General features: G+C 40.4%; 1 protein-coding gene across 7 annotated transcripts in view; it reads right to left on the bottom strand.

The window, feature by feature from the left end:
- FBXO34 (F-box protein 34) overlaps nucleotides 1-16,977 on the bottom strand; it is an 88,987-nt gene extending 72,010 nt beyond the window's left edge. Inside the window, exons 1-3 of one of the 7 annotated variants that reach the window (XM_047767407.1) lie at nucleotides 16,824-16,920; nucleotides 16,039-16,359; nucleotides 15,357-15,419 (exon numbers count right to left, since the gene is read on the bottom strand). Coding sequence is in view for 1 of the 7 variants with exons in the window: in XM_047767401.1 (XP_047623357.1) it covers nucleotides 16,824-16,972 (149 nt within the window). In the remaining 6 variants the exon portion in view is untranslated. Of the gene's footprint in view, nucleotides 1-10,309; nucleotides 11,730-15,356; nucleotides 15,447-16,038; nucleotides 16,796-16,823 lie in introns of those variants that run through there. The other 6 variants (XM_047767404.1, XM_047767401.1, XM_047767406.1 and 3 more) reach the window with 6 other exon arrangements.
- Nucleotides 16,978-17,283: the final 306 nt, after the last annotated feature.

Raw genomic sequence — 17,283 nt, 5'->3', positions numbered from 1 at the left:
AGCACGTTATTGGGAGTTCCCGTCGTGGCGCAGTGGTTAACGAATCCAACTAGGAACCATGAGGTTGCAGGTTCGGTCCCTGCCCTTGCTCAGTGGGTTAACGATCCGGCGTTGCCGTGAGCTGTGGTGTAGGTTGCAGACGCGGCTCGGATCCCATGTTGCTGTGGCTCTGGCATAGGCCAGTGGCTACTGCTCCGATTTGACCCCTAGCCTGGGAACCTCCATATGCCACAAGAGCGGCCCAAGAAATGGCAAAAAGCAAAAAAAAAAAAAGCACGTTATTGGCTTCAGCATATAAATACGTACCCTTAAGCATAATTTCTTTTTTTTTATTATTTTTATTTTTTTTTAATTTTCCCACTGTAAAGCAAGGGGGTCAGGTTATCCTTACATGTATACATTACAATTACATTTTTCCCCCAGCCTTTTTTCTGTTGCAACATGAGTATCTAGACAAAGTTCTCAATGCTATTCAGCAGGATAATTTCTTATAATTATAGATTCTAGGTTACCCGGTTACTCCCTAAATCACCACTGTTCTAAAACTGAAATTAAAATTAATTTATGAGGAGTTCCCATATGGTTCAGTGGGTTAAGGATCCAGCACTGTCACTAACAGTGGCTCAGGTCACTGCTGTGGCACAGGTTCTTCAATCCCTGGCTCAGGAACTTCCACATGTTGCAAGTATGGCCAAAAAATAAACAAACAAATAAAATTAATTTATGATACTAGAGACAACCAGGTATAGTCTGAGTCTTAGGACAATGAAGAAATTTTTTTTTTTTTTAGGGCCACACCCACAGCACATGTGAAGTTCCCAAGCTAGGAGTCAAATCAGAGCTACAGCTGCCAGCCTACGCCACAGTCACAGCCACATGGGATCCAAGCCCCATACCACACCTTATTTGCTGCAAGTTAAGGCTTCTTGCCCACTGAGCAAGGCCAGGGATGGAAGTGGCAGGGATACTAGTCAGGTTCATTAACACTGAGCCATGATGGGAAATCCCAAAGAAGAAATATTTTTATGACTGTGAATAAAATATGCCATCTTAGACAAAGAGCTAATTAAAGTTCAAAAAGTAATTCACATTAAGAATCAGAATTTCCTAATCAAAATTTGAAAATAAAAATTATTTTGAATGGTAAGCAGGGGATGACTATTTCCATTTAGCATAATTTTACACAAATTAAAAGGACTTTTTTTCTTAAAAATTCAGAATAGCAGAATGTGCCTACTGTCTACTCCTCTACTCAACTAAATTATACTTCCTATACAGTCAAATCATAACTTTTGCCCTTCTGCTAAATCTAATCTTTAAGGAAGATGAAGAAAGAGCATACAAATTCTGCCCCAAAGATAGGCTAAATTGTTCCTGAGCTAAACTATAAGTCTAAGTAACAGAGGATCTGGTTACTTAAAATACACTTTATTGGAGGTTCCCTGTGCTGCAACGAATTAAGGATCCAACGTTGCCACTGCAGCAGCTAGGGTCACTGCTATGGCACAGGTTTGATCCCTGGCCTGGGAACTTCCACATCCCACAGATGCAGCAAATAAAATAAAATAACTAAAATACACTTTATTTAAATTAGCATTGGTACGATCCGGCGTTGCCGTGAGCTGTGGTGTAGGTTGCAGACGCGGCTCGGATCCCGCGTTGCTGTGGCTCTGGCGTAGGCCGGTGGCTACAGCTCCGATTCAACCCCTAGCCTGGGAACCTCCATATGCCGCGGGAGCGGCCCAAGAAATAGCAACAACAACAACAACAACAACAACAAAGACAAAAGACAAAAAAAAAATAGCATTGGTTAACTTTAACCTAAACATTACTGCTTTAATCAAAGTAGTCTTGTTCAATCTACTTAACTCTTGATAAACTGGAGCAAATAAAAGATAAAGGTCTCTGTGAAGTTAGAGTTTCACTAGGTTGCTGTTAATGTCTTTTTCACTTCTAGGTGCTTCTCATGAGAAAGGTTTTTTGTGTAGTGAAGGTTTTTGTGCAGCTTTGGTATGAAGTCCAGCTCCAAGCAAGCTGGATTAACCCCTAAGACGCAGTTTTCTGCAAGAAAAAAGGGACAAGAATACTTTCCTCATAGAGTTGTTAAAGTTTTTTTAAAACACATATAAAATGTTTACCATAAGTCCTAGTCAAAAGAAAAGAAGAAAAGAAGACACCTTATTAATATCGCCATGCCTTATTTCATGGAAAGCCACCTCCATAGGAAGGGGTGTGTTCCATCCGTGCACAGTGGAACATACTCAAAGACTCTTTCTTATTAACTAAACCAACCACTGAGGGCTATAAAAAGCTACTTCATCAAAAAGATGCTGCTAGACTCCTGAAGCAGATGATTCATTTCAACAAGCCAAACTCAGTCTCTTTTCCACCAAGAAAACAGAGTCCTTAAACTCTGCACACGTTTCTTTGCCTTGGTATCATTATGGAACACAGTGGTCATCAAAAGCAAAACTTTAAGAATAACAGAAGTGATTTAAATATAATTTTTTTCCTTTTTTTTTTTTTAGGGCCACATCTGGCATATGGAAGTTCCCAGGCTAGGGGTCAAATCAGAGCTATAGCTGCCAGCCACCACCACAGGCACAGCCACACGGGATCCAAGCCCTGTCTGCGACCTACACCATAGCTAAAGGCAATGCCAGATCCTTAACCCACTGAGCAAGGCCAGGGATCGAACCTGCATCCTCATGGATACTAGTCAGATTTGTTTCCACTGCACCACAACAGGAACTCCCAAAATAAAATTTTTTTTTTTTTTTTTGCCATTTCTTGGGCCGCTGCAGCGGCATATGGAGGTTCCCAGGCTAGGGGTTGAATCGGAGCTGCAGCCACCGGCCTATGCCAGAGCCACAGCAACACGGGATCCGAGCCGCGTCTGCAATCTACACCATAGCTCACCGCAACGCCGGATCGTTAACCCACTGAGCAAGGGCTGGGATCGAACCCGCAACCGCATGGTTCTTAGTCGGATTCGTTAACCACTGCGCCACGACGGGAACTCCAAAATAAAAATTTTTAATGTAAATTATTTTATAGCTAACTTTTTCACATTACATTCTTTCTGACCTCCATTCATTCAAAAAATGTTTGTTGAACATCTATGATGCTCATGGAATACAGTAACAGTCAAAGCCCTCAAGGAAAACTAACATTCTGGTGGCGAGAAAAATAATAAATAATCATAGTAAGTAAATTATACAGTACATGTTTCAAAGAGGTAACTACTATGTGGGAAAAACAGACTAGGGTACGAGAACTTGGAAGTGACGAAGGAGAGTGGCAGCTGCCATTTTAAACAAGGTAGTTAGCATAGGCTTCCTGGAGAAGGTTCAATTTAACAGATTCAGAAGAGGTAAGGAAGTTTAGACGTGAAGAATTATCTAGGCACAGGGAAGAGCCTAGTAAGCACTTGCCTCCACCACCACCAAACACATAAGCAAAAATGTCTCTTAATATCACCTTCTTGAGAAAAAAAAAAAAAAAACTGTGTTAGAAAGGAAAAAAAAAAGTATATTCATTCAACAAATGTTTACTGAATACCAACCATGTACTAGGCACCACTTTCCAAGCTAAGGACAGAGAAATGAACATGACAGATATAACTTACTATTCTAAACTATGAAGACCTCAGGAAGGTTGACTACAAAGTTCATTTCTTATGAGTAAGAAATATTTTTTTCCTCCTATAATTTGGATTATTGGGGCTTCATTGCTTTAAAAAAATAATAGAGATTTACAGAAACCTGTCCTCCAGATAAAGTGAGACACTGAAAGTATCTCAAAAAGTCTCTTTCCTTAAAGCATGGATGTTGGCCCCTCAAGTTTCTTCATCTAAAGAATTGATAATTTCAAAAGTACTAACAATGACATTATATTAATATCTTCTCCGCCTGCCCGTAACAGGCCGAAGCATTGTTATTGGAAGTCTAATAATTTTCCTAGCACTTTCCCAAGATCCACTGCAATTAGAGAAAAAATGTGACCTACCAAGTATAATACAAGGTGCTATGCCATGCAGTGTGGTAACTAAGTAAGAGATCTCTGCTCTCCAAGACCTCATGTGGTACGGAAAAACATAGGCATTATACATCCTTTTTATGCTATCTCCTACTTCAAAAGTAACTACAGCTCTTACATAATACCACTTAGTTGCAAAGAAAGATACTATGAATTTTATTCAAGTCCCAACCAAAAAGTTATATAAAGAATTGAAAACATATTTTACACTTATTCTATAAAAAATTACAGTTTTAGCAGGATATAGTTAATATTATTTATCAGAGCCCACTTAGCAACTGGAGTGTAAAAGGCTAGAAAGATAACAGAGCCACAGAAGAAATATCATATAGAAGGAACCAAATGCAATATATTTATTAATTACTTCATTTTCCCCAATTACATTAAAGGGTACCTTAAGATTAGTTGAAAACACATTTCTACATATTAAGGCATGTACGTAAAGGAAAAGAGAGGACCCCTCTTCTCCAAAAAATGTAACACACTTTGACCATATGCCCTAATTTACTTTTTTTTTTTTTCCCCTTGGCCTCTCTCATGGCATGTGGAAGTTCCTGGGCCAGGGATTAAACCCTCGCCACAGCAGCAGTCCAAGGTGCTGTAGTGACAATGTCAGGTCCTTAACCCACTGGACCACAAGGGAACTCCCCTAGCTTACCTTTTAATTAAGAAAACAAATCCTGAAGTATTTGTGGGTAGAAGAGTCTCTCTTCTAAACTTAACTATCAGTCTCCTCTTAGGACTGGCATAAATAAAATGGTAACAAGCTGTTACATGTTTCACACAACTTAGCATTACACTAGCTGGCTGTATAGTCCAGGTTTTCAAGGCATCATACACTAGAGTATTAGTATTTTGTCTCTCTACTTAAATGTCCTATCAAGCATATCAGAGCTATGCTCTGTCATCAAGTTTTACCAATGAGATTAGCAAACAAAAACTGACAGCAAGAATGTGAAAGAAAAAAAAACAGGAGTACTCTCCAATTCCAGCAGTTCCACTTCTAGAAATTTACCCCAAAAGATGATGACCTATGATATGAAGAAAGTTATTTGCTGCAACACTGTTTCTAACAAGAAAAGATAGTAGAGACTCCATTTCTCAACCTCCCTTGCATTCAGAAGTGGCCATGAACTAAGATCTGACTAACAAAACATTACTGCAAGTGTCCTAAAGTGACAGCTTCCAGAAACCTTCCTGTAAAAAGACTGGCACATAAACCTTTGTCCCTTATTATAGCCTGCTACTTGGAATGGGTTGCAACAGCTGGAGAGCCAGCTAGGTCAGTGAGGACAAGGGTTACACACAGCAAAGCTGGAAGAGTATAGGAAGAACCCAGACAATCATAAAGGGGGCGGGGCAGTGGGGGTGGCCTGCAAAGGGAATGAGGATAGACTAAACAGCTCTCTATCTTGACTATAATATTTGCTACATTGGTATGTCCAACTGTCAAAACTTAACAAACTATCCACATGTTAGTGCATTTTACTCTATTTATTATGCCTCAAAAAGAAAAAGAGCAAGGCCATGAGTTCTATGGCAGCTCAAACCACCTATTTGAGCTGTTATTTAAAAAAAAAAAAAAAAATTCACTGTTTAACTTACTGTTTGTCTATGTTTTCTATGCCTGTATGTAAAGAATGACAAAAATCAAGTGAAAAAGGAAAGACAACAGTAAGTAGAATATGCTACCATTTCTGTTTTTAAAGGCAGGAAAAAACAGAATATACAGCAGAAGAATATATAAGAAACTAGTAACAATGGTTGCCCTAGTGAGTGAAAAGTATGCCCAACACCCAAAAGAGAAAAGAACTCACCTTTTGTAGCTTTCACATTTTCAACCATGCAAACACATTACCTATTTTAAAAATAAGTGTTCTTTCATCCCATTAAATATCTAATTTTTTTTGAAATTTTGGTATAAGCGGATTTTAATGATATGAAGACTTATACAGACTTTAGTTTCAAGATGATCCCACACTGAACCTAATTACCAAGACTACTAGATACAAAAATGACCCAGATCCTTAATCTACTGTGCAGGAAGGGAACTCCAAAAACCTACTACTCTTTTTTTTTGTCTTTTTTTTTGTTGTTGTTGTTGTTGCTATTTCTTGGGCCACACCCGCGGCATATGGAGGTTCCCAGGCTAGGGGTCGAATCGGAGCTGTAGCCACCGGCCTATGCCAGAGCCACAGCAACGCAGGATCTGAGCCGCGTCTGCAACCTACACCACAGCTCATGGCAACGCCGGATCATTAACCCACTGAGCAAGGGCAGGGATGGAACCCACAACCTCATGGTTCCTAGTCGGATTCGTTAACCACTGCGCCACAACGGGAACTCTCCTACTACTCTTAAATAGACCTTTTAATTTTGCCAGTTGCCTAAGTCTGGGCCTATATATTCACATACATTGGTGTATGATTAGTGTATATACTTTATATACCATTTTCACATACTTGTTTCTATGTAATGATAATTAAATTGCACAAACTAAAAAAAGTTCACTTTATAAATATCCATAAAATTTTTATTTTTATTTTTAAAAATAACTTAGTAAGAAAGCCCTATTTCTCACCACAATAACAGAAGATGACTATCCCAATCCTAGGGTAGAGGCCACCAACCATTTACTGATGATCCCAGTTACCAACAAACTCTAAAGTGACAAATACTTACAAATAAACCCAGAAAGGAAACTTCATTTACATCCTCTTGGTGATAACAGTACAAACATCAAATTGTTTCTAACAGGGTTGCAGGAGGGTCACAACATTAAATCACGAACCCTTTAGAAATTCCTAGTAACTACCGTGGATATTTCATTGGGCCTCTGGAACACAGTTAAGAATAGACAATAATCATTAAGTCCTTCAAAGTAAATACTTCTGAAGGCAAAAACTACATTTTCCAATACAATACTTTGTGTTATCCTATAAAGATTTCAGCAACATAGACTAAATGAACTTTTGAATGTAGAAGGCTCAAAGTAGGCACAGAATTAACTTTTGGTGAAATAACTGAATATTAACAGTTTAGAAACAAAGACAATGCACACAGAAAAGGCTTAACTTCCTCCTAACTTTTCCTAAATTATCAATTTGGAGGGGAGAAAAATGGGCCGATCAAAATAATTTCATATAGTGTTCTCAAAGAGTTCTAAACAAACAGCATAAACACAAGAACAGGGGTTACTCAAATTCAATTCCAACAAAGTTTTCCTTGATTCTACAGAAAACAAAAATTAGTAACTGTCAGACCAGTCCTTAAGGTACTCACTCAAAAAGTCAAAATCTTAAGACTTTTACCAGGAATTCCATTGGATTATAAAACTGTGGTCAAGAAGAAACATGTATTTAAATCAGAGCCATTAAATAAGAAAGCTTCAACAAGTGTCTGGTAAAAGAAATGCTTGGAAACACTTGGGAACACACAAAAAGACCTTTAATAAAATGAATCTATAATATTTAAATAGTCCAACAAACAAGATAGCAAGCAAATTTTAATCTCCAAAATTAATTATTATCTTTACAAAGGCATATTCCCCATCTTTTCATGTCCCTTAAAAAGAAGGAAGGAGTTCCCATAGTGGCTCAGCAGTAACAAACCCAACTAGTATCCATGAGGACGTGGGTTTGATCCTTGGCCTTCCTCTGTGTGTTAAGGATCTGACGTTGCTATGAGCTGTGGTGTAGGTTGCAGACACAGCTCAGATCCCACATTGCTGTGGCTGTGGTGTAGGTCGGCAGCTATAGCTCAGATTCAACCCCTAGCCTGGGAACTTCCATATGCCATGGGTGCAGTCCTAAAAATACCAAAAAAAAGAAAAAAAAAGGAAGGAAAATCTATGACATTTTTAAAATGGAATATTCTTAAAAGCTTTACAATCCCTCTCTACTAAAACAGAACAATTAAAATTCAAGTGGGATAGACAAGATTGATTCACAAAATAAAACAAGGTAATAACTACAATAAGAATCAAGTAACTTTTTGGTAATATACACAAAAATAATTTAGGTGACTAAGAACTTCTGTAATACAGAGGCTAAGTCCCTTGATCAAATAAAGAAGAGAGAAAATAAATTCATTTGTTAGATTCAGAAACAAATCAACAACATGGCCAAAGTTTTGATTTAAATTTCAAGACCAGGAAATTTTTAAAATAAGTAGTTCTAAAATGTGCTACACTGTAATTTTTAAGTGTAAAACTATGTTATACTATTAGTCTTAAAATATATGCAACTAGAATGTAAAATCATGTTCTAATATACAACTGCCTCCTAATACAAACAAAAATGTAAATTTTCAAAAAAGTTAGTATTTGGACTTTAATAATCAATTTTATTAATGATATTTGCCATACAGGGTGAGGGAGGGATGAGGGTTAAACCACAAGATGTTAAGATAAATAATAAAAAGATAAAAGAAAAAATTCTTAAATGAAGACTGCTACTTGCCAAAGAATATCTAGATCTGTAAACAATGCTAAGAGAAAAAGTGATAGAAGTAATGCATTGAGCCTAATGCCTGGCATATAAAACATACTATACTTTTTTTAAATAAATGAATAAATACACAGCCTTGAAATTCAACAAGTTAAAAATGGTGGTATACAACTATTTTACCAAGCTAACCACCAATAACATGTTAAATAAAACATAAGCAAAGAAAATGTTAAATGAAAAACAGGATTCCTAAAGCATAAAGCTATATGACCTCCTATGAACTTATTTGCAGGATCCATTGTCATAGTCTTCCTTGCAGTATCTCAAATAAGCTAGACTATTGCAATGACAGCACAGCTCTCCATCTAGAAGACAGCCTGAACCAGGGAAACCCATCCCCAAGGATTTAAGAGATGTGTAGACAGTAGTGAGAACCTCCAGAGAATAATCCTGATGACTGAACTTGAAATAAAATCTCTTGCCCTACTTTGGAAACAAGTTTGCCTCTCCTGGTTCGTTGACAATAGAGTAAATGCGTCTTTTAAGACTTCCTTATCAAACTCATTTCTCATCTTCAGAAACTCCAGCTAATCAATAATTCCCTATAAAAGTTCCAAGAGTGATTTTAAAGCGTCAGATGGATTATTTTTATATCATTATTTTTAAATATGTTATTTATAAATAAATAAAACACATTATTTTAAAATTTCTTTAATTTTCAAGAACCAAATGAACACATCAATACAGAAACTCCTACAACTGAATCTGCCAGAAGGTATCTAAGTTAACCAGCAGAATAAACAGATTTTTTTTTTAATTTAAAGGTACAAATTTAAATAGCCCAGGGATGTTCTTAAAGATAAGGGGAAAAAAACTGAGACTTCAACTTTGTGTCTACAATTTGGGGATATAAGATACAAAGCCTAGAATTTAGTTGGGGAGATAAGACTAATACACATGAAGCGAAGATATAAACAACCACATACAATGACTTTTAAAGTGTTAAGTGACTAAATACTCAATACACACCATAGAAGTTTGGGAAATGGAAAGACTGCAAAGAGAATGGAGAGCCCACACAAGTTTTATGGGAATAGGCTTCTTATAATGGATGATTATACTTGGAGAAATGGAAAGGCTAAGGCAAAGTACCAGGTTTGTTGCAGGCAGACCCAAAGACAGATGAGGAAGGATGGGACCATCTTATGGAAAGTCTTAAAAGCTACTTTTAAACATGAAGTCACAGAAACCTAGTGCTGGAGAGTAACATCCAAGTAGAATTTTTATCCAATTAACCTGGCAACTGTACAAAAAGACTGAAGAGAGCAAATAATGGGTTTATGAAACCTACTACAAAGACAATTATAGAAATCTAAACTCAGAATGATCACTGGTCTAGCTCTGTGCTATCCAGTACAGAAGCCACCAGCCACATGTGGCTTTAGAGCACTTGAAATGTCATTAGCCTGTGAGTTCCTGTCGTGGCTCAGCGGAAACCAATCTGACTAGTATCCATGAGGATGTGGGTTCCTTCCCCGACCTGGCTTTGCCATGAGTTGTGGTGTAGGCCACAGATCCAGCTCAGATCCTGCACTGCTGTGGCTGTGGCATAGACTGGCAGCTGCAGCTCTGATTAAACTCCTAGCCTGGGAACCTCCATATGCTTCAGGAGCAGCCCTAGAAAAGGCAGAAAGACCAAAAAAAAAAAAAAAAAAATTCAAAGACTTTATATCAAAAATGAACGTAAGCTTTCTCAACAATTTTTTATATTGACTACATGCTGAAATTATGATGTTTGGGATATACTGTGTTAGACAACTTACTGATTTCAGGAGTTCCCTGGTCGTGTGCTGGGGTAAGAATCCAGCTTTGTCACTGCTGTGGCTCGAGTTCAATCCCAGGCCCTGGGAATTTCATGTGCCATGGAAATTAGCAGAAAGACAGATCAGGAAAAGATGTCCAAGTGAAAAATTCACTAAAATTTGATGACTGGTTGACTATAGGAGCAAAGGAGAGGGGATACACTAAGGATACATAATGAAGATCTATTTGCTACTCAGCATCCAGTAGGCCCTGCATTATCCCTTGGAAATCTACTCCTCTCCCATCATGCTGTTTAAGTGTCAATTACCTCACTGCCAGCTACAGAGGTAGACCTGGGCTGGCTAAACCAATTCGCATATCCTTATCTGACCTTAGCAGTTAGTTCAGAAATCTCAATACAACCCAAAGTCAATGAAATAAAAGACATTTGCCGGGGCTTCAGGGAAAAGAAAACTCTTCTAGCAATGGTTCTTAAGCTAAGGCTCATAGACCCTCCCTGCAAGGGGTTTAAGAATAGAGGCTGGGATGTCTATAAACTCAGATGAGGGGGAAAATTACATTTTCACTAATCTCCAACTGAAATTTAGCATTCCCTTCTATTGTGATTCAGTCAACAGGCCACAATAATATTAACAGTATCTGCCATTGTCAGTAGTAGAAATCATAGATATTTTCCCATCACACAGTCATAGGTTGCAGACACCTCCAAACAGAACGTTCATCACTACTTGCAAATTATTAGACCCATACTAAATCTTATTATTTAATACAAAAGCACACATTACTGCCTCACAATTGAAAAATACATTTTGTTAACTATATTTTAATATAATTGGTTTGCTCTGTAGTCCTATGTAATTTTTAAATATAACTCAGAAGAGGGGTTGTACAGGCTTCAGACTGCTGAAGGGGTCTATGGAGCAAAAAATGGTCAGAGCCTGCCCTACAGCTTCTACAGAAGCACTCTCCTCCCCAACTCTGGACCCCAGGGCATGAAGATATAGCACTGGAGGTGCTGACAAATAACACTGTAACCACAAAGGAACCAACACCATGGAAGTAGAGCTCATTAACTAAAGGAAATTATAAAAAGACAAGATTCTGATCACCTAAATACAAGTGGATCAAGCTTCATCTTTGGTCTTTACAGTATTATGAGCCAGTTTTCCATTAAACTCACAACATTAAATATCTAAATAGTACAGTTGATTTCAACAGTTTCTATCAGGAAACCAGAACAATACCCCTATTTGCATAGCAACAGTACATTTACAAAAGGCTTAATTTTGCCACCAAGAGAGAACCTGGGGAAAATGAGTTTAGTTTTTCACCAAGTGTGCTAAAGACTCACTCGAACCTATTCTCACAGGGACTTCCTGTTTTACAGATGCTGGACAACTAAAAATTACATTTTCCAGGAGTTCCCGTGGTGGCGCAATGGTTAACGAATCCGACTAGGAACCATGAGGTTGCAGGTTCGGTCCCTGCCCTTGCTCAGTGGGTTAACGATCCGGCGTTGCCATGAGCTGTGGTGTAGGTTGCAGACGCGGCTCGGATCCTGCGTTGCTGTGGCTCTGGCGTAGGCTGGCAGCTACAGCTCCGATTCGACCCCTAGCCTGGGAACCTCCATATGCCGTGGGAGCGGCCCAAGAAATAGCAAAAAGACAAAAAAATAAATAAATAAAAATTACATTTTCCAGATGCCCTTGAAGATAAGGTTTCACCTAAGACCTAAGTGTGGCCAAGCAGAAGATATGGAGGGCAGTATCCATGTTTATCATATAATGATGTTTCTGCACAATCAGGTTAAAAATTCTGCCACATCTGGTGGCAGCAGTTTTCTGATTCAACAACATGGCCCATAATGGCAGTAGCTCCTTTAGCAGGTACTTTCCAGTGTCCTTGCCCACAGGCTTGTTCCCAGAAGCTCAGTCTTATCTATTCATTCAGCTATTCAATATTTATTCAATATTTATGTATTTCTTTTTTTTTTTTTTTGCTTTTTAGGGCCTCACCCATAGCATATGGTAGTTCCCAGGCTAGGATTTAAATCAGAGTTACAGCTGCCAGCCTATGCCACAGCCACGCAGGATCCAAGCCGTGTCTACAACCTACACCACAGCTCATGGTAATACTGGATTCTTAACACACTGAGTGAGGCCAGGGATTGAACCCACATCCTCTCAGACACTGTCAGATTCTTAACATGTTGAGCCAAGACAGGAACTTCCTTTCTTTCTTAATAAATCCCAGTTGCTGCAACTATTTAAAGCAAATGCTCTTGCTACAGATTCTTGAATAATTAAGTGCAAAGAAAATATAGATACACAAAAAGAGCATCCTATTAGCAGTTAAGAAACCTAACAAAGAGTTCCTGTCATGGCTCAATGGTTAATGAACCTGAATAGTATCCATAAGGACAAAGGTTCAATCCCTGGCCTCACTCAGCAGGTTAAGAATCCGGCATTGCCGTGAGCTGTGGTGTAGGTCGCAGACACAGCTAGGATCTGGCGTAGCTGTGGCTATGGCATAGGCTAGCTACTACAGCTCCAATCAGACCCCTAGCCTGGGAATATCTATATGCCACAGGTGTAGCCCTAAAAAGACAAAAATAAATAAATACCTAACTTTCACCACTGTGGCCCAGGTTTGATCTCTGGTCTGAGAACCGAGATCCCACATCAAGCCACTGTATGTGGCAGCCCACAAAAAAAAAAAAAAAAAAGCTTTATGCAGACTCACAGATAGAGAAAACAAATTAGTGGCTACTAACAGGAAGGCAACGGAAGAGGAATATGGGGGTAGGTAAGTAAGAGGTAAAAACCATTAGGTATAAAATAAGCTACAAGGGGGGTTCCCATTGTGGCTCAGTGGTAACAGATCTGACTAGTATCCATGAGGATGCGAGTTCGATCCCTAGCCTGGCTCAGTGGGTTAAGGATCCAGCAAGAGCTGTGGTGTAGGTTGCAGGAGGCGGCTGCGATCCCACATTTCTGTGGCTATGGCTGGCACTTGCAGCTCTGATTCGACCCCTACCTAGCCTTGGAACTTCCATATGCCACAGGTGCGGCTCTAAAAAAATAAAAATAAAAACATCGGACAGGAATTCAACTTTCAATGACCTAGATGCATTTAGTGTTAATCTACTTTTTTGTTATTGTTGTGTCCAAAGGACTACAGATTATGCATTTGCTGAATTTTGCCTTTGTCACACATGACCTAACAAGGAAGGCATTCATTGTACCATAGTAGCTTCTCTCAAGTATCTGGTTCTAAACAGCTGCAAATTTTGGAAGATAACACTGAATGATGCCTCTAACCATTAGTAAGTTCTCTACACAATAAACATGAAAGCAAGATTAACGTTTATCAAAACTATGCAAATTAAACTAGCTGAGCATAAATTTATTAGAAAATAGAATGTGTATGAGAATTTACATTCTACATGTTACCTTAATAGAATTGATCCAATAAAAATATTATAAAGAATTTCTAAAATGCTGCACTTTGTTCATATTTGCTTTTATCTGTCAGAAAGATTCTACATCACTAATGACTGGCTGATTTGTTCCTTCAAATGCTGTAACTGGGTAAGATGAAAAAATACTTCAAACTAATACTGATGTCGAAAGGAAGTGAGGGAAGAAACACACACACAAAAAAACCTGATGTCAAGTAAATTTCCATTTATAAGAAGTAAAAGCTGCTTCAGAGGTCCAAAACTGCAAGGCCTGGGCAAAAAAATAAAATAAATCCTGCCAAAAGTAGAAACAAACTGTAAAAATGTTGTTAAATAGTTATACAACTACACACAGAAGCTGGCTTTTTTATACTTAACAATGTTCCTCAGTCATATCAGAATACATGAGGACATTTATTCTCCACCTAGTAACTTATTTTCCATAAAAAAAAGTCATAACTGCTAAACACAATTGGGGGGGGGAAGCACTGCCAAAGAGGAGCAAAGGAGCTATTTTATTATCACTATTTACATGTTTTTCAATTCACACGTAACCTGACTTTCACCCCTTCCCATGTACACTAGTACATTTAATTTATACAAATCCATGTAGCCTACCCAGGAAAGGCTCCTTGGAAAAGACACATGCAAGTGTCTTTTCCATACCTCCTTCAATTCGGTTACATAATCTTTCATTTTAAAGAGTAAGGTTAACACCCCCAAAATCAGCAATTTCATGTTAACTTAGTATTTGACACTTAACAGGATCTAAAAACCCAGATTTTGTCCTTAAAGCCTTAAACTCAATATTGTGAACCATACAATTCCCAATTTCTTAAAATAAACACACACACACAATAACTTTCAAGCAGTACACACAATGCTGTAGAATTTCCAAAGTATGGTGAGGATCAAAATGAGATTTACAAGAATGCCTTGTTTTGCGAATGTCCCGTCAGATCTAATAGTAATTAAGAAGAATAATTTTTGCTTTCATTTCCTATGTTAATGGGCATAGCATAACTACCAGCATGTTGATGCAAAATCTAGAGAGACAATACCTTATCAATCAGCTTTCAAGAGCAAATGGGAGAAGAAAGTATTAACAAAAAACCCTTAAAAGGCGTGCGGGGAGGGGGGGTGGGGGATTCCCACTGTGGCTCAGTAGAAACAAACCCAACTAGTATCCATGAGGATTCGGGTCCAATCCCTGGCCCCAATCAGTGGGTTAAGGATCCGGCACTGCCACAAGCTGTGGTGCAGGTCGCTTATGCAGCTAGAATCTGGCATCGCTGTGGCTTTGGTGTAGGCCGGCAGCTGTAGCTCCAAATTGACCCCTAGCCTAGGAACTTCCATATGCCGAACGTGCGGCCCTAAAAAAACAAAACAAAAAAGAAACCCTAACATTACAACATTACAAGTCAAGGTCAGTGGGGACAACCGAGGACTGCTATCCAAGCTTTCTGATGTGAAGACACTACATTGTAATTCAATTTGAAGCCATCTACCTTTCAAACTAGATTCTATTTAAATGATATCATACAGAGGAAGAAATGATGAGTGAAAGTATTGGCATGCTGTAATACCTGAAGAGAGTCAATAATGGCAAGTGACTAGCTTCTCTTCTGGCCTGATCTCTTTTGAAAGCTCTGGAAGAAAACCAATATTCACAGACAAGGCATTTTTTTAAAACTCTGTAGTTTCATATTTGAAAGCACTTCAGACAAAATTTTAGTTACTTGTTCAGGCAAGCAGTCCTGGGATATGTTATTACACTGTTATAATCCAGTCCTAGCAAAAAAGCAAGAAAAAGGCTTGCTGTTGAGCTATAACCTGTAGGAAACCCTCAATTTTCCAAAGACAGGGACATCCTAGATAAATCAAATCCTCAGGTAATTATCTAAGAAGAATATTGGATTAATTCAGACTCCCCCACACGCCTTGACAACAGAAAAAGCTGACTTAAGATCCCCTCTCCCCCTTCCAGGTCACTCTCTTAACAAAAATGCAAACAGGCAGATAAATGATCCCAAACTGGCAAAAAACAGCAGCCAGTTATTAACATTCAAATTGGCTCTATTTTTCCAGCAATTCTGATCACAAACTATCATGGGTTTATCTTCCTGAAAAGCATTTAAACACCCACTCACCCATCCACCTCCCCCTAAAACCCTCCTGATAATATTTTCCTAAATCAAATGAGTCTTACGTTGCACTGTACTAACAATGCTTGTTTGAAATGAAGTTAAATAACTTCACAACTATTACCTTAAAATTGTAAAAGGCAGATATCAAACAACTTCCGAATTAAATACTCTGCGATTCCAGGAGTTGATAGAAGCTTCAACTTCCTTTCTCTCCCCTCAGGTCCTCCCGGCCCTTCCGCGCGCCAAGGTCCCCGCTGGGCCTCAGTGACATCACAGCCCAGCTCTTGGAAACCGCTGACGTCAGAGACCCACAGCACTATGACCTCATCACGGACTGGGGGGTGGTACCGCAGTCGACTTGCGCCAGCCCAGAGGCTAGAGAAGCTTCCGAGCCTCCATCCTGCAGGTCCGCAAGGAAGGTTAAGGACAGGCGCCAGCTCACCTGCGCTGGGACAGGGAAGGAGAAGGTGGCCGAGCTCGGGAGGGCGCGACTCCGCGAGGCGACTCTCACCCACCCAGAGCCCGACTTCCTCACCAGCCGCCGGTCTCGGGGATGGGAGAGCCGGTCCTGAGCCTCCTCACGGCCTATCCCGAATCTCCTCGGCTTCAGCCCTGACCCAGGACCCTGCTCGAGCCCCCCGGGCCGCCCGACCCTCCTTGCCCCCGCGGGGGCGCTCAGCGTCCGGCCACCCTGCAGGCGGAGGCCGCCCCTGGAGAAGGTGCGGGCCGCCGGGTCCCTACCCCAGTCCGAGCCCGGGACCAGCGGGCGGCGCCCCCGCCCCCACCCGCCCCGCGACCCGAGAGCGCAGGCGGGCGGCGGGAGGGGGCGGGGAGCGGCCACGGTGGCCGCCACCGGACCCCGACCGCGCTGCTCTCGCGCCATGCCCCACCCGGGCCCGGACCCACCTGCGCTCCTGCCCCAGCCGGAGCCTGCCCCGAGGCTGCACACCCCGATACGGCAGCAGCGGCTGGAGGCCTGGCTCGCTCCCCACCTCTGAGTCGGACCGAGCTCCCAGCGCTGAGCGGCAGAGCCCAACGCTCGCCCCGAAACCCATTTGTTTGGCTAAAACGGCGTGACGTCACGCGCCGGCCCAATCGACGGTTGGCCAGGGGAGGGGCTGCGGAGCCGGGGGCTCGCAGCGCCCCCTGCCGGGATGAGGTGGCACTTCGGAGGCTGGGGACGGGAAGAGTTGGGGACTTAAAAAAGGAGAACTAGCAGAGGCATCCTCCGGCCCCCAAGTGGTGAAGAGTGAAAGCTGGAGCACGACCTGTAGAGAAAGGATCAACCTTTCAGGCTAGCCAGAATGGTAGTAACGCCTGCGTTCAACAATCAATACACAGAATGAGTCTATTAATATTCACGAGG

This window comes from Phacochoerus africanus, chromosome 2, assembly GCF_016906955.1.
Source record: "Phacochoerus africanus isolate WHEZ1 chromosome 2, ROS_Pafr_v1, whole genome shotgun sequence".
NCBI lineage: Eukaryota > Metazoa > Chordata > Mammalia > Artiodactyla > Suidae > Phacochoerus > Phacochoerus africanus.
The sequence above is the reverse complement of the archived record's forward strand: the minus strand, read 5'-3'. Positions and strand labels throughout refer to the sequence as shown.